Source organism: Thamnophis sirtalis, unplaced genomic scaffold, assembly GCF_051295495.1.
Source record: "Thamnophis sirtalis isolate CommonGarterSnake01/CBP01778 unplaced genomic scaffold, rThaSir2_p1.2 scaffold_4, whole genome shotgun sequence".
NCBI classification, from domain to species: domain Eukaryota; kingdom Metazoa; phylum Chordata; class Lepidosauria; order Squamata; family Natricidae; genus Thamnophis; species Thamnophis sirtalis.
In genome coordinates this window covers 52062380-52083606 of record NW_028261384.1, presented here as the reverse complement: position 1 = coordinate 52083606, position 21227 = coordinate 52062380, and the positions used below count along the sequence as shown (strand labels likewise).

The following is a 21227-nucleotide window of genomic DNA, read 5'->3' as shown; positions in this document are numbered from 1 at the left end:
TAGCATGCTGTGTGAATCTAACCGTCATGTTTTTTTAAACATCTCCATAGCTTTTGTGATATGTGAAGCCAATCACCCAAGGCTAAACCAGGGATCAGTCTAAACTAGCATAAATCAGAAAAATACACATATGCTCAAGAATGCATGGAATTTCAATCCTTTTTTTCTAATTGTATTCACAACTCATTATAAGGTAGATTAGTCTGAAAGAAGTGAACGGCTTTTGAACTGATCTGATCTCATTAATGGTGCAGGATGGTGCAGTCCAGGACAAGGTTCACTTTTAGTGTACTACTGGTATTTTACGATGATCCCAATTGAGCTGCAAGATACATCCGACGAGCGCTACCAAACGGGTGGAGTACCGAGCCAGTAACCTTGTGTGAAGAAGCCGCGGTCTAATGTGAACTTATCCGACCTTTGTACATTGATCCTTGGCCAGAGCAGAAACCTAAAAACATGTAAACACAGAAAAGCGGATCCCGTATTATCGCTATTGGCAAGCCTAAATAGATCGATTAGCAGTTGGCGACGCTAGAGAGACCGTATATTTAAACATCTCCTACAGAGAAAATACGATTTAGAGAAATCTGAAGCAAGTTGCAAAGTTTCCTTTTGTGCAATTAGCAGAACAACTCTGGGCGTCTGCTCGAATTGTGTAAGAAGGGATTGCGTGACCAGAGGGAAAAGAGTAGAACAAGCGTCAGTTCCTCCCCCAGCGGACCAAAACTAATTGCCACCGTGCAAAGAACGCCGAAGAGACGCCACCCATTTTTCGATGATTTCAGAGCAGAAGCCTCTCTAGGCAGCCGGCCGGTTGCTCTATAGTGGGGCGGGACTGAAGAATGACGCGCTGACGCGACTGCCATCGGGCGGATCCCGTGATGGCTGGCGGTGGCGGCACTGCCGCGGTTGCTCTATCGCTCGCTGGGCTCCCGGCGACTGCTTCAGGAGCCGTTCTCAAAAGCGCTACCATGGCTGACGACAAGTCCGCCGAGTCCGCCAACGAACGGTGAGTTAAGGAAGGGGGAAGTGAGGCTGTAAGCCGGTTGGCCGGCGGTGTCACCCAGGTCGCTATTGAGAGGCCCTTCCTCGTCGGCCCCGACTGACGTGCCAGTGATCCCAGATGCTCGTTGGCCTGGTTTGTCGTTCTAGAAATGGGAACTTGCTTGCTTCCGTCGCCGGCACATGTATAACCTTCTCTAGGATGCCATAATTCTGATGTTACCTCACAATCTCCAGGATTTTCTTGGATAGCTCTCCACCTTATCCAATGCTGCTTCGGGTGTATTGTCAAAAATAAGTTAAAAGATTATAATGACAAATCTAGTCTGTGGCGCGTGTGCTCCATCCTAAACTAAGGGCAACAGGAGAAATTCGATTGTTTGGGTACAAATTAATAGACAGCTGTGATAGATATGTGCGATTTAAAGCATTTTAAGATTAGGAGAATGTATTCTCATACTTGTAATTTATTTATATTTTGCTCCGAAGTAGCAGCTCTTCAATTTACTCTTTGTTTTTTTACTTTTCAATGTTTGAGCATTCACCCAAAGAAGAAACAGCTAAAGGCAGCCAATTTTAGGATTCATTTTAGTATGCCTCCATTCCCATCCCTAATCTTTTTAAAAAAGAAATCATTTTCTGTATGTAAACATACACTTGAACACAGAACTTTGACATGACTTTAACAGTACAGGTGTTTGCCATTTTGTATATCTACTTGCACCTTTTTCATTTATATATTTGCTGTTGTTTTTGTCCATTGTGAAATAAATCTTCAGTGTTTTGGTATAGCAATTACTTATACATTTATTGCATTATTTTTATGTGAAATGGAATCAGGGAAATACCTGCATAGTAGACACATTTGTTGTCATGTGATATAATTTTTAATGCCTGTTTATGTCATTGTGTTGTTCAGTCATAGTCACATAAACAATTCCATTTTGGCAAAGTCATATTTTTAAAATTCTGTAGATTTGCCTTTGTAACCTGACCTGAATTATATTTCAGGGACAAGTGCAAGATAACTGTGCTACAATAAGCATAGCAGTATTTCCAAGGTGCTTGGCGGTAATGGTCACAGAGACTCTCATAGCAAACTGTAGTTTTGATCCCAAATGTGTTGGGAATGCAATTCCTAAAATTCCAGATGGGAGCTAGACTTTCTGTAGTTCACATGGGTGGTTTAGGTCAATCTCAGATGACAAGCACTAATAATAGGAGAGGGTCCTAAATAGAAATAGGGGAAGAAGTGGCAGATAATCCTAGCAGATAGTCTTATATTTTTATAAAGATAGTCTGGATAAGGAAGGTAATTAAATAACAGCTATTCCAATCTATGTGTACACTTTTTTATAATCTCAATTAAGTTTTATTATGATCCGCTTAGATCAGGGGTATCAAACCCAATCGCATTGCATGCTGTATTGTGACATATCGGGATTGTTTTTGCCCTTGCAGAGCGAGGTAGGTGTGGCCCGCACAGGCTGTATCCAGCCCATGGGCCGTGTGTTTGACATCCCTATCTTAGATGTATTCTCATTAGAGAAAGAAGGACAGTAAGGCTAGGGGAAGTATCTATTGTCATACAATTGATGAAATCTCGAAGTCTGCCAATGATAATAGGACAGAACTTTATTTCCTTTCACTATTTAGAACTTTCACCCGCAACATCTGTTCTGAAAATGCCCTATAACTCACAGGCCTGTGAGTGATAGAACAGCTCCAAACAAATGTAGAAGTCCAAGAATAAAGGCTTATTCATGAATCAGGAATTTCTCCAGATTAGACCTTGCTCCCTGAAGCTTAATGTATGTCAACTGAAGTTGGGCGGAGTCCACTACTACCTTTGCATAAAAGCCTTGGGCAAAGACAATTAAATGTTAAAGACAACATCATTTATAATCTTCCTTTATATGGGATTGCCCAAACTCAGGTAGAAATTTTAAAAAATACATTTTAGTTATAAATTATTTAAAAAATGACAAAATACTTAAATGCACTAAAATAAATCCCACACATGATTAACTATCTTTAAACTTAAAGAAATAAAAAGTAGAAATGAAAAGACAATTATAATCCTCCAAAAAAAGAAACAGGAAAGAAACCAAAACATATATATATATATAAGATTTTCATAGGTGTAGGTTTGCTGGTCTTGTATTTGGGTCTTTTCACGTATAAGATTGTTACACGGGAAAAGACCAAGACCAGCATACGTGTGTGTATATATATATGTGTGTGTGTGTGTGTGTGTGTGTGTGTGTGTGTGTGTGTGTGTGTGTATTATACTTCTCAATAGTCACTGATTTATTAATGTACCATAACTATAATCTGATTATTACAAAATATACATTATCACAAAATCTCTTCCATAATAGTATGTAATCGTATTTCTTCCTTTTTTGATTAGTAATAAATATTGCCTTTAACAATATTAAAGGTGATATTTAATGTCACACATTCCTGAAAGCCTTTTCTTAACCTAATTCTTTTAGTGACTCAGCCTTCAGTATTTTCTGATAAAAAGTCAGATTTTGAAGTTTTATGTACATAGTAATTCAATATCATCTTAATATGGTCAATATTTAAAGATTTTCTATAAATCTACGTATATATTAGTTTGCCAAAAAGATATAAGATAATGACATGATTATATCAGATGGGATCAATTTTTCTTAATCAGACATTTATGCTATTCTTGATAGTGATTTAGTGCCTGCTATTTCTGAGCCCTGGATTGGACTTTGACCATTCTTGTTACTTTTCTGATGTTTCTTTTGTGTTCTTGATTTTTGTTTAGAAGACATATTACTTTCTTTTGCGTCTTTGCGTAAGACATGTTATGGCCTTCTCTCTTAAGAAAATTCCCCTCCTTTTTATTATAAATATTGCAGTTCTCTTACAGCAGAATGGTAAGAGGTTGTTGCTGCATTTAACTGAAAAATCTACTACTATTATATGTTTAGACTTCTTTTGGCAGAAAATAATGTCTATGTTTCAAAAAACATTCAGAAGAAAAATATTAGGCTTTTATGAAAGCCTGACAAAATGATATTACTGCTCTTGGTTTCTTAATGAATTGATTGCTTAAATGACTTAAAAAAAAGGTGGCACAGAAATCAGACAAAGGTTGGGCCTTGAAAAATTAATAAATAGATGCAGGTCCACTTTTTTCTAATGATGTTCACAGTGCACCTAACTTGCTATATATTGCTCTAACTCTGTCAGTGAAGCAGATTAGGAAGAGATGACATATGTGGAATTAGTCTTCTAGGGAATACTCTAGACCAGTGATGGTAAACCTTTTTTGGCTCGTGTGCCATAAGGGGGGAGCGCAGGGGGGGCGTGCGCGGGCATGCCACAACCATAATGCAACGCACGAACCCCCCCCAGTGCACATGCACTCATGAGAGGCACAAATTCCCATTTTTTGCATGCTTTTTTCACTCTCCCCAAGCTACAGAGGCTTTATAGGAGCCTGGGAGGGGCGAAAACAACCTCCCCCCCCCCCCCGGAGGCCCTACAGAGGCTTCAGGGACCTTCAGGAGGCTTCTTTGAAGCCTCCGGAGGACTAAAAATGACCCTACGAGCAAACCGGAAGTCTGTTCCCGAACTTCTGGTTTGCCCATAGAAGCTCCTGAAGCCTCTGGAGGGCCTTCCAGGGAGGGGAGGCTCTTTTCATCCTTCCCAGGCTCCTATAAAGCCTCTAAAGCCTGGGGAGAGTGAAAAGTGGCTTTAAAAAAGGCTGAACTCAGCTGGACAGCACGTCCATGCGCGCTGGCCAGCTGACAGGGCAACGCCTTGCATGCCCTGACAAATGGCTCCGCGTGTCACAGGCGGCACGCATGCCATAGGTTCGCCATGCCGATTCTAGATTAATGCTAAATATGGGTAGTCTTCCACTTACAACCATTTGTTTGGTTACAGTGACACTGACATGACCATTTTTCACACTTACAACTGTTGCATCATCCCACAGTCACATGATGAAGACTTTAAGCTTAAGTAAATGTGATTGTCAGGCCTGCAGCCATGTTCCTTTTGGGACACTTCTATTCTACTATGCTAGTCATAGTGGGAGGTTGGGTGGGGGGATATGTTATGTAGCCAAAATAAAATTCCTTTCCAGATTGCCAAGGTCATCTTTTGTCTTGGTACCTCTGCACCTGACTGGAACTAGATGGGGTGGAACTGCCAGCATGGGAGTGGAAGATTGGACCATGTTATTGACTTGTGGGTGTGGGGGCAAGATCATGAACTTTAACTTGGGTGGGGAAAACAGAGAAGCTTCAGATTTGGGTTTTCCCAGAAGGTTGCCACCATTGGCTCTCTTAATAAATGGGAACTTTGAGCAATACTTTGCCTTGGACTCTGATTTAATTTTGTGTGCTATCTGGAACACTGACAATGATGTAGTAGAAAAAGTTAAAACAATTTGTTAAACTAACTAAGCAGACACTATGGAATTCTGGATGTATAATGAACTATTTGATATGTTAAAAAATTCATGTGAAATGCTAAATGGTAAAGAAAAAGTGGAAATTCAGAGGGAACACTTAGAACAAGGTGAAGGAGAAAAGGAGATAGAGAAGACACTAAATTAAGAACAAGAAGATACTACAAAAGAAAAAGAGATTGAAAAATAAAAATATTCAGATGATTGTATTGGGATTTACTGTGACACACCAACAGGAGACAAAGGGGAAATGGCCCCTGAAAAGAGAAAATAAAACAGCAAAGGTGGGAATAATGTGGAAAGACTGGAGAAAAAACTGGGAAAAGTTACTAAAACAATAGAACTAAAGAATGGGAAGAAAAAATAGAATCTACAAAAACAAGAAAAAGGAAAAGCTAGGCAAATGGGTGGAAAGAAAAGAATGTAAGAGAAGTGGAGTTCCTGAGAGACTAAGAGAAAGTGGTTGAAAGGAGGAAAGAAGGAAAAGGATTTGCAAGTAGAATAGAATGAAATGCGATAATATTGTCTATCGTATATAGCTAATATGATGTGAGGGAAACAGATTAATATTATTAATTGTGAATAATTAAGTGAAATGTTTACTATACAAAATTAAATTTGAGGATATATGTTATCGATCATAAAACAGAATAATAGATGGAAATTAAATGTTAATTTGATTAATTTGGTGGGGAAGATAATGATATTGTTTATATATTAAAAAGAAATTAAAGTTAAATTGGAAAATATGGGAAGAAACTAAGATTGCTGAAATTTGAAATGGAAATATGATGTAAAATGAACTATGCATAAGAGAAGATGTAAAGGGGGAAAACCCAGGCAACACTTTGTTTATAAAAGAAGTTAAAATATGTAACAAGAAAATAAATAAAACTTTGTTTAAAAAAAAAGTTACAATGACACTGAAAAAACTGACTAATGACCATTTTTCACACTTACAACTGTACATCATCCCACAGTCACATGATGAAAATTCAGATGCTTGTCAACTGACATGTATGACAGTTGCAGTGTCCTGGGGTCATGTGATCACTTTTTGCATGACACAAGTAAAGTCAATAGAGAAGCCAGATTCACTTAAAGACAGTGTTACTAATTTAATCACTGCAGTGATTCACTTAACAACTGTCACAAGAAAGTTTGTAAAATGGGAGAAAACTCATTTAACAAATGTCTCACTTAGCCACCTAAATTTTGGACAGAATTGTGGTCATAAATGGAGGACTACCTATACTACTAACTGATATTTCATAGGAGGATGTTCATTTGTTTTTTCAGACCAGACATTTCTAAGAGCTATTAGCTGAAGTTTAAAGAAGTTTCTTTTTTGGATTATCATTTTACTATTTTCTATGAGATTAATAAATCCATTTCAGACTCAAAGGGGTTCACTTTGGCATCTTTCTTCACAGACTTTTGCAGAATGTTGTATGAAATGAAATTTATGAAAAATCATTTAGAAGTTTTAAATGCATTAGACAGCGACACCAACATAGTTAAATATTTTAAAGCAAGCTTAAGGAAATTAATTTGTAGATGCGTACAGTACACAGTACACAGCTACATATCTTACCTATTAAGAAAAAAATCATTTCTCAAATAATTTCATACTGTTTTGTATAATTAAGATACTTTTGAGTATCTCTGATAGGAGATTTTTATGGAACTTTTATTAGCTGTCTGTTGAGGTCCTTAATAATATACTTTGTTTAAAAAAAGGAAAATTTATAATAATTATATGAGAAACTTGTTATTTTCCCTCTAACCTAATGTAGCAACAAATTGTAGTAATGCCAAGGCCTCTTGGAACAGATGTACAGTAGGCTTCCTAGAAATACTGTGCAGGAATTTTTCTTCCTTTCCTAAATATTCCTCTCTAATACAGGGAACTATAACCCACTACTTTATTTTAGAGATAGTTTTACATTTAAAAAAGTAAAGTGCATGTAAATAAGGAAAGAATAGTCTGAGGGATCTTCAGAAAAGCTACCTTGCAGCAAAAATTATTGTTATGATTCTAAATGTATGCACCTTCTGTGACTAAATAATTAACACATCAGGAAAACAGTTTAAATTGTCCTGCAGTGTGTCTCATTTGTACTTTGAATCTAAAACTAGAAATAACCCATATCGGTTCAAAAGTACAAGGTTCTTTGGCCAGGGGTTCTGTCCTTGGAAATATACTTTACAGAATATTGACAGTATTTTTGTAATCTTCAGAATTTTAGGCTTGTTGCTCATATTTTTATATAATACAAGATTATATACTTAATATTTTTTTAAACATTTAATACAGTATTATATTTAATGATATAATAATACATACTACTAATTCAGTACCATAGTTCTCAGCCATTCATTTAATGATAGTTCAAAGTTACGATGGCCTTGGAAAAAATGACTTATGATGTGTCCTTAAATTTACAATCATTGCAACACCCTGTAGCTGTCTGATTACAATTTGGCTGCTTGACAATTGTCTTGTCACATGTTTTGTCAAAAAATTGAAAGTTTTTGACAAGCAAAATCAATTGAGGAAGCTGAGTTGACTTAGCTATTGCATGATTCACTTAATTACCAATGGTTGTAACATCAAGTCCAATCATATAATGACTCCCTTAATGACCCCATTGCTTAGGGACCGAAATTCCTAATTATTGTAATATACATAGCAATAACATTTAGAAATATACTGCTTCACAGTGCTTTATAGCCTTCTCTAAGCAGTTTATAGAGTCAGCATATTGTCCTCAACAATCAGGGTCTTCATTTTACTGACCTCGGAAAGATGGAAGACTGAGTCAACCTTGAGCCTGGTGAGATTTGAACTACCAAATTGTAAGCAGTTGGCAGTCAGCAAAAGTAGCCTGCAGTACTGCATTCTAACCACTGCGCCACCACAGCTCTGTACATTCTTATTATTTCTTTTCCTAAGGTACCATATTTTTCAATTTGTTTGTTATGATGTGTTAGTTACACTATTGTAGAAGTGGCAGAATGTGGGAGTGGACTCAAAAAAGGAATCAGCTTACAGTGTCTACGTACCGCAAATGGATTAAGGCCATCCCTCTTGAATGCCATTGATCCTTATCTAGAGCCAGAATAGTGCTAACCATTAGTTGAGTAGATTCTTAAATTACTTCTTGAGTAATAATAAATGCATTTAATTGGAACTTTGCAGGTGTTCTTTTGCACCTGACAATCAAATTGGAATTTAAAACATCTGGGACTCATGATGTAGCCATTATAGACATTATAGACTATTGATATAATATACTTAATTTAGAAGACAAGTTGTAAGTTGTAATTTTGAAATCTTGATTTTCTTGCATAAATTATGAAGATTATTACTGTCATCTCCTCAGTTCATTGTAAATCACTGTCTCAATTTACAATGATGCATAGTTTGCTTTAAAAATGAATTTTATTAATTCCTTTCTTTGGCAAGGCAGTCATTGTATTCTGTATAGAAATTATTCTGCATAGAAAATTATTCTGCCCTCTTTTGATTAATTAAAATTATTGGGTTTTCAAATACAGGACAACATAAAACATTTTGGGATAATTTGAAAGAGAGGTTATTAGAACATGGATAACTAATGCAAGGCTGTTTTGTATTAACAAGATTAGATGTGAATGTTATAATATCAAATTGCTGTTTGAATATAAGATGGCACTTGAGCCACCAATACCATCTAAATTAATTACGGCAATGCTAAATTCAAAAGTACATCCAGTTTTCAATATTATTTTTGGGAGGAATGCTGTCCTTTTAGAACAAAATAAAGTCCATAGAAGCTGGGCAGGTAGATCACTAAAAAATGGTAGCTATATCTTGTCTAGATAGATTTTCAGTTTCATATCCCTCATCTAGGTTTGAAGTAGGGTAGTCAGGTTCATTATCAATTTATCTATCAATTAGTTACTGTTTGGAGGCCTTTCTTTGGACCACCTCAGCATGATGTACAGAGATTAGATCTATTTCTTTTATAGGATCTGAATGGTAAACTTTTCTTGTAGAATATATGCTTATTTTTTAAATATTAAGAAAAATTAATTGCTTTCTTCATTAAAATATATATGAATGAATAAAATATATATTTTGTTGTTCTTCTTGTGCCATATCCATCATCGGACGTTGGCAATCATGTTGGCAATCCTATTTTTATCAATAGCCACACGAAAAAGTGCTGCTGAGCTTTGTCCAAACCAGTCCCTTAAGTTTTGAAGCCATAATGTTTTTCTTCTGCCTGGAATATATTTTGTAGTACATTAAAATATTTTTCAATCCTGCTTTATTTATTCATACTTTAAAAATTAATCTGAATGCTGTACTTCTTGGAAATCTTTGGAGAATTTTATATAAAGTTGTTTTAGGTTTTTTCCCCCCTGAATGTATGTTTAAATTATGCAGTGCCTGTAAAAACCAATATCCTTAGTAATGATTTTTTCTTGTAGGCAATCAGATGATCAGATAATTGCCTGAAATTACCTGACCTAAGTTCCCAGAATATTTGTTAACCATTCTTCCTTTCTAATAAATACATTAATTAACCACATTTTTCTACTGGAATAGAAGTTTTCTACTTGAATTACATACTATGCTATATCTTAGTGAATTGGGAAAAGTCAGGAGTCCTTTTTTGTAGATACATTACACTGATGAGGTAGATATCATGCAGATTAGTTGGTGTAATCATGGACCCTCTAAATATATTGGATGCCCGCCCTCACATTGCCAGGTAACTTGAGCACAAGATGGTCTCTTTGGAAATGATAAGATATAAAGCCAAACGAATCTTCAGCTTGTGGAAGATAATATAGATGTTTTCAGTTCTCTAGCCTGAAAATTCCACACCTCATCTTTTTTTGAGTATATCTCCTTGAACTAAATGTACACTAAAATCTCAATTACAACTACCTGTTTGATCCTGTTATTTAAAACAAAAGAAGGACAATTGCATTTTTAATAGAATTCCATTTTAGATATGTTGCGTAGCACTGACTTGGAAAGTATGTTGCTTAAAAATTATTCTGCATAGAATCAAGTATATCATGCATACATGATAAGATTCAATCTTTAATTGTCATTAAACGTTAAAGTATTGTGTACATTTCTATATTCTATTTAAGTTACACCAGTATACGTTATCGCAATATAGGTGACAACCCCCAAAGAAAATTCAAAGCAATGCTGGATGCAGTAAAGCAGTGTGTTGGAACAGAAAGAACAAAGTCCACTTAGCCATAAATGTGTCCTTCCTGGCCTCCAATGCACATACAGGATACTGTGCATGTAGAAAACAGCACCTTAGTGGTTTTATTTTTCCTTTTTTGAAAAGTTAGCATTAACAATAGTAAATCTGGAATTTCAATCAAATATTGTAGTATATACTATATAGTATACCCTAAATTTTGCAATAATTAGATCTGTATTTTTTCTTAAGAAATAATTCAGAGTATCCCTTTATTTTTGTAACAAAATTACATTTATATATTTAAAAATAAATTAGATTGATCAAAATTAGGGTGACTACAGTGATTTTGAGCTATTTTTTACAGCATGACAAATATTTCATATTTTGTTGATTGGATTGGAAATGCAGTAGTTAAATGCAAAATTACCTCATCTCAGGTAATTATTGTCTCCAATGTCTAACCAAAGACATGTATTCACTTGATCCCTGAATAATTATAATAATAGCATATTATTTAAATCATTCTAAACTCTTGTATTCCATCTAGGTCAGGATGGCTATCTAGCTGGTTCCCTGCATGGTGCCCTACATCACTTGTACATCTTAAAGATGCTGAAGAGAAAATTTTGAAATGTAAGCACTTGTGGTAAGAAATGTCCACCAGCATTCATCTCAAGTTTTATTACTGTCTCTACCCCCCCCCCTTTTTATGGAGAAAAGTTGGAAGAACAATAATAATTAAGAAACAGGCTTTGTGCAATTGAGCATCTGGTCCCATAAAGAAAAGAATATTGAATTTTAGTTGGACAATTAGTATATTAAACAAAATGGAATATAGCATGATCATAATTTGTTGTACTTCAGAGATTGCAAGGTTCAAACAAGTTGCACAGGTGAAAATTGGAGAATTATGTATATGAATAACCCCTATAATAAAAGTTTGCTTTCTTATTTCACAATTCATTTTGGACTGTGTTATAAGGTACAATAATGAAAGTAAGGGTTTTCTCAGTAGATTTCATATCAAAATGTGTTCATTGTGTTTGTAGAATTATTTCAGTATAGACTGAATAATAAGGCTTGTATTTCTTCCTTCAGGTATTACAAGTACCTACAGTAAACAATATATATACCTATCCAATGGAAATAAAATATGGACGCTTACATTCTCTCAGAACCTTTCACAGAAAACTCCAATTGTTCTTCTTCATGGGTTTGGAGGTGGTGTTGGACTTTGGGCTCTCAACTTTGAAGATCTTTGTGAAAATAGGACTGTATATGCATTTGATTTCTTGGGTTTTGGTCGCAGTAGTAGACCCCAGTTTGATTCTGATGCAGAGGTGGCAGAAAATCAATTTGTAGAGTCTATTGAAGAATGGAGACGGAAAATAGGATTGGATAGAATGATTTTACTTGGACACAACTTGGGTGGCTTCCTGGCAGCTGCTTACTCACTAAAATACCCATCAAGGTATATGAAAGATTTTTTTTCTTTTGTTCAATTGTATCAAATTCTCGTAGGCTAGCTGAAAAATCTCTGCAGTTTTCTTTGTAAGGTTTTTCAGAGGTGGTTTGCCATTGCCTTCTTCCTCAGGCTGAGAGAAAAGAATTACTTCAAATTTATCCAGCTGGCTTTGTGTCTAAACAGGTCTAGAACATATAGTCTCCTAGTTTCTAGCCTGATATTTTAACCATTACAACAAACTGACAAGCAATAGATAAAGGAAAATTATTTCTATAAGGTGATATGTCGACAAAATAATATATAGTATGTGTAAAATATGGAGCAAACAGCTAGATTCTCTGCTTAGCTTCAAATACAATTGAAAAACCAATTTAATAACTTTAAATATATAATTCAGTCTTTATTGTACTCCATTTCCATATCTTCTGAGTGAATTTGCTCAGAACATTTTTTTGGGGTTGCTTTTAAATATCTAATGCATGGACCATTTTAGGGACTGCAAAATATTGTCCTTCGTATGTCATATTCATGAGCTTGATTTGATTTCAGAATATTTACAGAACAAAAACCTTGGAAAGAGGAGGGAATGTGTGAAGAAATGGCAATTAATTACTAAAATAATGAGTAATGAAGAAATTGTATACTTCAATGAAAAGCTGACTATACAGTATTTGTGTTAGATAAAATTAAAAGTTTTCATTTCCATTTTTATTTAATATAACGATTATGACATAACTATTATGGCTAATGTTAAGTTACAATGCAAAAATCTTTGAAGAGAGGTTGATTGATTCATCTGGCACAGAAGTAGACATAATTTATCAACTATAGAAATCCAGTAGTTTTCTATTTATTCCAGAGATGCAATAAGTTGAATTTTAGAATTTTTGTATGTAAGTCATGCATTCTTTTACTGAGCTACAGAAAATTTTTTACTTTGGTATTATTACCTAAAAAGCAAGAATAGAATTATTGGGGGTGATTGAAATTCCGTTCCCTAATAATACTGATTTTAATAAATGAGCAATTATTTTGAAATTAAAGTGAGAAGTGATAAATGTTTTATGTCTGTCATATTTTAAGAAAAAAATTAACATGACAATTCAGAACCCAGTGAACGCAGAAGTAAGATATGTCCATTTTGCAGTTTGAGATGGAAGTTTTCTCTATTACTATAATCTCAGAGTCAGAATTTACTTTATTCTTAACTGCAACTAGGTGGTAGAGAACCGTAGCTCATCCCTTTTCCATTTGTGAAGGGGATGGTGAAACAAGACTGTTGAATCCCATGAAACCTTTGCAGCTAGACAATCTTGAGAGATGAACAGATTGTCCTACATCAAGGGTGTCAAACTCAATTTCATTGAGGGCCGCATCAGGGTTGTGTTTAACTTCGGGGGGTAGAGGGAGTGTGGTCACCTCGATGTTACTCATGTCAGAGACACCTGTGATGGCCAAGGTGGGACTTCCCTCAGACTCCATCCCTCTCATTATAACCAACCTTCCTCCTCCCTCCCTTCCTTTTCTTTTCCCCTCCCTCTTCTCCTTTCTTCCCCTCTTTCCTTATTTTTCCTTCCATGTTCTCATTCTATCTTCCCATCTTTTTCTTTGTCTTTTCTCTTTCCCTTTCTCCTTTCCTGTCTTCTTGGATGCTCAAATGCAAAAAGGGAAATATTTCTCGTTTTGTTCTGCTTTTAGTTTGTTTTGCTAACCCTCTGCTAGGGAAAATGGAGCTCGCGGGGGGGGGGGACATGGTTCCCCTGGGCCCATTTTCAGCCATGATGGCCTCTGCAGCCCTCTGCCAACAAAAACAGAGCTCAGGGGACACACAGCTCCATTTTCACTGACAGAAGCACTGCAAGCTGGTCCTTTGCTGTTTCTAGGCCCTGTGGGCCAGATCTAAGCACCCCTATATCTAAAGAAAAACATTTTTTTTTATTTCAAAGATGAGCAAAGTGCAGTTCTCCAGATATTACTGAATTTCAGAATTACTCAGTGCTAGTTAAAATTATCAATGGTAAAATATTATGGGGATTACAGTCCAACACCATCTAAAATGCTACATTATATTAGTTTGTGTTTTGCTGAAATGCTACAGTCCATAGAGTTTAGATAGCTATTGAGATACCTTGGAATGTAAATGACTTTCTGGCAGTTTTTTTAAAGGGATGATACTGATATATGACTTGGTAGTTATGCAGCTTCAGTGAAACTATAGAGATTAGATTCGTAACTCTATTATATTGGAGAGGAATAATGGCAACAAAGTTACGGTATGCATTCATCCAAATCTAAATCATAAATCACAGTTTGCAAGCTGTAGTATCTAAGTTTATATAGCAAAGTTAGAACAAAAACCAGTATATGATTTATTGTGATTTATTGTCATGAAATGTGAGGGTTGGAGGATAGAGATCATCTAGCGCAACCTTGGCCATTCGGGAAACCAGAGATACAGTTATTGATCATTTTGTTTGTAAAGTTAAATCATAATATTGTGCAAAAGACCCATGTCTCCTCTTCTTCTATGTTCTGTATTCTTTGGAGGAGCATTTAGGGTACTTCTGATTCCAATGTGGTATTTTATCTCTACTGAGGACTGTGGTTAACATGAAGCATGGTTTAAATAGATGGATGATCTTTGTCCAGCATGTTCTTCCCCCAAGGCCCAACTTATTTCCAGATTGCATCATTAAATGTAACAGAAAAACTTCACTTTGTGCTAGTAGGGTTTCTTTCTCCCAGTTTTTAATCTCACAAAAATTGTGATATAGGCCTCCATGGGATTTGATGTATCTATTTTGTATATTTAACCCTACCTCAAACTTAAGAAAAGAGCAAAAGAAATGGGCCAAATATTTCTCTCCCATCAGTAATGCTGCTGTCACTAGACTAAGCGTACAGGTAAAAGAGAGAGTACAGGTAAAAAAAAAGTATTCTCTTCCTCTGATGGAATTTCCCATCACAGTTTAAATTCAATTCACTGTAATTGTCTATGCATATTGTTATATATTGTATATTATCATAAGCCCTCTGTAGGTGTTCATCTGTCTGGATAAATAATTAATCTGTGCCCACTTCCATTTTTAGAGTACAGTCATTAAATAACTCAGGTGTCTGATAAAGCAAAATCTCAGATCGTGTGAATGGCTACCAATTAAATATGAGGACAAATCACTTTCAGATGATTGTGTGGATAGAGAAAGGACAGGGCCAGCATACATTTTCCACTCTTTATCCATTTTTAAGTGGTTAATAATTCTCCAACTGAACTTTGAAACATAAAATGTATATTCTTATTCTATATACTGTAAATCTATTTCCTGGGTAAATACCAAGTGATTAAAGCTAATTCTGAAATCAGATTTGCACAATTCAAATGATTTCCTTATTGACAAAATCTCTTAACTTTTATCTCTGCAGGGTAAAGCATCTTCTATTAGTGGAGCCATGGGGTTTTCCAGAAAGACCTTCCAATGCTGAGCATGAGAGGACTATTCCAATATGGATCAAAGCACTTGGAGCTATTTTGAGTCCCTTTAACCCATTGGCTGGTCTCAGAATTGCTGGACCTTTTGGTGAGTGCTAACCCTGCTTATTTTGATTGTACTGCCAAAGACATCAATTTTGAAATTGCAGTAACATGGACTTTAGGTCATCTATGTATTTAAGCATTCACCTGATTAGGTTAGAATGTGGAATCTATTTAAGGCCATTGAGCAAAGTGATTGAAGAAGAGTGATACACTTAGATCTTCCCCTGCATCCAGCATAGAAAGACAGCAGGTTTCTATAGGAGAATATAAATGCTCTGCCAGATGTAGCCCAGTAATTTTGTGAACTAATTGCTTTAAGTATTTATTGGCAAGGATGAATATGGCAAAAAAATCTTGTTTAGCATTAATTTTCTCTTTCTCCCAAGGTTTTACTCTACTCTTCAAATGGAAATTTATACTAAAGAGTTTATAAATTGGTGAATGCTTAGGATCAACTAGACAAAATATTTGGTGGCAAAAATGTTTATAGGTATAATAATTATTATAGTATGTCATAACATCTTGCCTTGTCAAAATAGAGAGAAGAAATGTAGCTTATTGAATCAGGATTGTTACAACTCTAGGCAATTGTAATTATTTGTCGGTTAAATTGTATTTAAATAAAATAATAGTTTCTTTAATTACCATTTGAATTCCCATATGATAATGAGGCATATCGTTATCCATACACATCAAATACACATCAGGCAGTGTATTTCAGGGCACGAAAAAATAGAATTATCTTCTGTACAGTTTGAAATTTCTCTCTTTTGTCTGCTATTAAAAGTATTAAATTTTTGATTTTTGATATATGATAGGATTGAGCCTGGTACAACGTATAAGGCCAGACTTTAAGAGAAAGTATTCATCTATGTTTGATGATGATACAGTCACTGAATATATTTATCACTGTAATGTGCAATCACCAAGGTAAGTGTAAGGTTTTAAAAGTCTTTATATTAACTAATTATTCTCTAAATCATGGATCTTTAAATAATCAAAACAATATACAATAGTCTTCAAAGATAGGAAATGTTATCATTTGCAAAACTATAGTCCTTAAAGAAAAATAAATACATGTAGGTATGACCATGCTAATTATTAGAGGAAGAAATTGAATGTTTTCAAAAAGGGCATTATAAAATGGACAAATAAATTTTCTATTAAATCATTTTCTTGCATGGTGTTTTCTTAATGTGAAGTCACCATAAATCTTCAGCCTTCACTGTTGTTTAATAAGCTGTTTGCAAAGATGACAGGTTCATTAGAAAATCCATCTTAAGTTATTACCCAAAGAATAAAGAGCTGACAGGTGTGAGATACCTTTGAAATCTGATATATATTTCTAAGAAAGTGTGAACTTCATAACTGTTTTAATATTTTTTCCTTTCATTCTCTCATTCTTCTTTGAACATTCACAAAAGCCAGCATGACTTAAAAAGGTGCCACTGTTCCTGAAGTCACATGTGACTACGGCTCTATCAGACTTATGCCATTAACTTTCCACAGAACTACAGAGAAATAAAGATATTTATGTTAAACTATCCATGATTGTATTAATCATACTTAAGACTTGATAGGTGCTAGACAAAGTTTTAAAATTATATATACAACTAGCAATATTAGATGATGTTATATTACAAAATAATAAAAGTCAGGTACATGGAATTTAGCAAATCTTGTTTTTTTCATTGATGTCTTTAAGTGGGGAAACTGCTTTCAAGAACATGACAGTTCCCTATGGATGGGCAAAAAGACCAATGCTGCAGAGAATTGTTTATATGCATCAAGACATTCCCATCACTGTGATTTATGGAGCAAGGTCCTGTATAGATGGCAATTCTGGAGCCACCATCCAGTCACTGCGACCAAACTCTTATGTGAAAACAATAGTAAGTGGGACATTCTAGTTATTATTTATTTTATTTTTAGTCATTCTGTTGCAAATTTATCTTCTTTGGACATTTTGGCAACAGCTATTTGAACATTTTAAAGTATTCAAATTACTATTCTGTCAGTCTTTGAAATATATTTTGGACATATATTTATCTTTCTAATCATCTATACATAAATACGAAAGACAAAGCAATTCAGCATAAATGAATTGATGCATGGATGTATTTCTTTAACTACAAATCTGCAGTCACTAATACTACTCACTTCTCCATGAATGAGAAGATTGTAAATGGACTGGCAAGTTACTTATGGACAAAAACTTCAGTTTTGTGTATAATTGTAACCTCCATATATCCTCTAGATTTTTTTTCCTGCACCCTCAAGCTAGGGTACTTATGACCTTGCTGATGACTACCTGGATTAGTCTAATTTTCTTAGCAATTTTTTTGGGAAGTGATATGCCATTGCCTGCTTCCTATGGCTGAGAAAGAGTGATTAGCCCAAGGTAATCCAGCTAGAATTGTGCCTAAAGCTGAATTAAAACTCAATCTCTGGTTGCTAGCCTGATGACTTATCTTTTTATACTGATTCTCCCGATTTAGATATATTGAATTTTACAAATGCTCAAACCAGATTTTTCAGTTATTCTGGTAGTCCTTGATTTATGGCCACAATTAAGCTCAAAATTTCTGTTGCTAAGTAAGACATTTGTCAATTTTGCCTCATTTTATGACCTTTCTTACCACAGTTGTTAAGTGAATCACTGCAATTAATAAGTTAGTAAAATGATTGTTAAGTGAATCTGGCTTTCCCATTGACTTTGCTTGTCAGAAGTTTATAAATGGTTATCCTATGACACTGCAACGGGCATAGATGTGAGTCAGTTGACAAGCATATGAATTTTGATACATAGCCATCGACATGCTGCAATGGTCATAAGTGTGAAAAACAGTCATAAGTCACTTTTTCAGTACCGTTGTAACTTTGAATGGTCACTAAGTGAACTGTTGTAAGTAGAGGGCTACCCATATGTCTTAATGTATACAAGTGAAAGTTAATGTGAAATCATCTTTTTGTATAAATACCCTTAAATGTATAAGAAATAATGAATCAATTTTGTATTAATCTCTTGGTTAGATCCCTGTTTTGTGTAATTTCTAAATACATCCATATACATCAAAATTATCCCCTTTTTCAAAACACAGGAAATAAAAAAGCAGAAAAATTTCCTTCTCTTATATTTAAACTCTGTGTTTAAAAAATCTGAGAGAAAAAGAAAAATATGAACTTACAAAAATAGGGAATTCATACTGTATTGTTCTAGGAACACAAATTTGCTCATATTTTTTGTAAACATCAATAGAACATTGATATTTGGATGTTACGTTTATTTCCCCCTCTCTTCTGTTCTCAGGCTATCCTTGGTGCAGGTCATTATGTATATGCGGATCAACCTGAAGAGTTCAACCAGAAAATAAATGAGATCTGCAATTCTGTGGACTGAAATGATTCTGCTTTTTGAAAAAAGAGGCTATAAATATAACTCAAAGCAATACTTTATAGTATATTATAAAAAAAAGTTAAGAAAAAAATGAAAAAAGAATCAATTTTCTATGCACTCTTTCATTTAAGATATTTTCTCATTTAAAACTATGCAGTGCCTTTTATATAATAGGCAGATTTAAAAATAGTTGTACATTTTAGTTCGATTCTGTCTACATGTTTAGGGGAAATATTGCATTTCAACATGTATTAAAACATTTTAAAACTGGAATTTTAAAACTGGAGTTTTGCAAAATTACAACCTTTAATATGCAGGAATTTCTATAACAAAATTACAGTTTGGCTATTTCTTGCAGTTTCCATATACTGCAGTCTTCATATTTTAAACTTTTTAAAAAGATGAAAAATTTATTCAAATTACATATAAGATGACATTTCATTGTATTTTATGTGAAATTTGCCAAAATAATATTAAGAAGCACTCAGGAGAAAGAGCACAAATAAGAAGAGTTGGGAGAAATTCTGATTTTTATTTTTTGCTCTTGTAAATGTTGTTTACTATGCTAATGATTGAATGCTTAGTGTCCTAAGTTCTGAGGTACTAATACCTTAAAACACCTGTTCTAAGGTACCAATATTGTTCCACTTGTTTTTGAAGATAAGTTGCAAATAGAGTGGAGTTGAAATCTTTGACATTGATAAAGTGTAAGATATATTGATGAACTGATTCTCAAATTTTACGTGCTACTAAAATTCAGTTATTACATAGACCATGGATAAAGTAATGTAGTAATTACTATTTGGATGAATATCTATTTTATTTTTGGAATGTTGAGCCAGTCAAACTGTAAAACAATATAATCTTGTCAAAACCAGGTATCTTAGAAAAAAAGGAATATTTAATTAAATAAAGAAATGAATCTGGTAAAGTTACTATACCTCAGAATTTTTTAAATAAAGTGTCTTAATGCAGAGTTTTGAAGAGTTATTTGGGCCCTGGATTGGTTTTTTTTTAAACCCTAAGGTAAGCTACTTAAATAAAATAAGCAGAATTATAAACTTAAAAGCAAATTGAGCAGTTTATAAAATAAAGTTTTACACAGTAACTTATTGGTTAACTTTTTAATGTTGAATTAACTACTAAAATCAATTTAGAAGTTTATTTTGAATATTTTGATCTTATTCCAGATGCTTAGAAATACTAGATCTCTAAATCATTTTATTTGTGACACAAGATTTAAAAAATCGGGGGGGGGGGGGTGTGTTCTTCTAGGAAATCTTTGTATCAAGATAATTGGCAGAATACAATGATTAAAAATAATTACTGAAAACTATTTGTGTTATATCTGAATCTCTCTAATTTATCAGATCAGGGATGGTCCACCAATTTTCCAGCATGGAAAACTGGATCCATATAGATGGATCCATATAGATGGATCCAGCTGGGTTTGAAGAATATGGAAGAAAAACAGAATATTCTGATATTCCCCTGAATGTTCTGTCGCTGGAATTACATATATACTTTGTGCAGTTTTCAGGTTTCATTAGGTTCATTAAATAAAAGATACAACAGCATAGACTGCTCACTATCTTCCAGATATTTTATTGTCAATAACATATTATTTGTTATTAAATACTTATATTATGTAAATAACATAAAATGCCAGTAGAATTTTTATGTTATTTATAAACCTCATATTTATAAGGATAGACCTGATGTCCCTGCTCAATACCTGCAGCTGTTGTTTTGTGAAAAGAAAAATATAACAATCTGTTTCGGACTCTCGTGATAGGACTTAAGCAGTGACTAGGATAACAAAACAACAGACAAGTGTTGAATTTGTGCCATTTTGACTGGAATTGTAACATTTCTTTATAAATATATTGATCACACCAATCAAAATAATTTTGACTATGAGTTATCTATACCAGAGATGGCCAAAATGTCGAATTCAAATGAAACCTGGGTAACATGGCATAGTCTGGAGACTTCCTGGTATGGGAGGAAGGCTGTGCCCCCAAGGATGAGAGATGGGGGCAATTGAGTGTTTTGTAACTCTTGGATATGTGTGTGTTGAGTGTGGTTCAAAAAGTTCCCACTTGAGTAATAGTAGAGTGGAGAGGAGTGGGTTGGGCACCACCTGG

At 34.4% G+C, this 21227-nt stretch overlaps 1 protein-coding gene across 1 annotated transcript; it reads left to right on the top strand.

The window, feature by feature from the left end:
• The first annotated feature begins 851 nt into the window (after nt 1-851).
• ABHD5 (abhydrolase domain containing 5, lysophosphatidic acid acyltransferase) lies at nt 852-20059 on the top strand. The gene is made up of 7 exons (XM_014055982.2): nt 852-1012; nt 11231-11316; nt 11782-12154; nt 15572-15726; nt 16502-16613; nt 17389-17575; nt 18994-20059. Exons 1-7 carry the CDS (start codon nt 885-887, stop codon nt 19081-19083), a joined length of 1131 nt encoding a protein of 376 aa, XP_013911457.2. The 5' UTR covers nt 852-884; the 3' UTR covers nt 19084-20059.
• The last annotated feature ends 1168 nt before the right edge of the window (nt 20060-21227 follow it).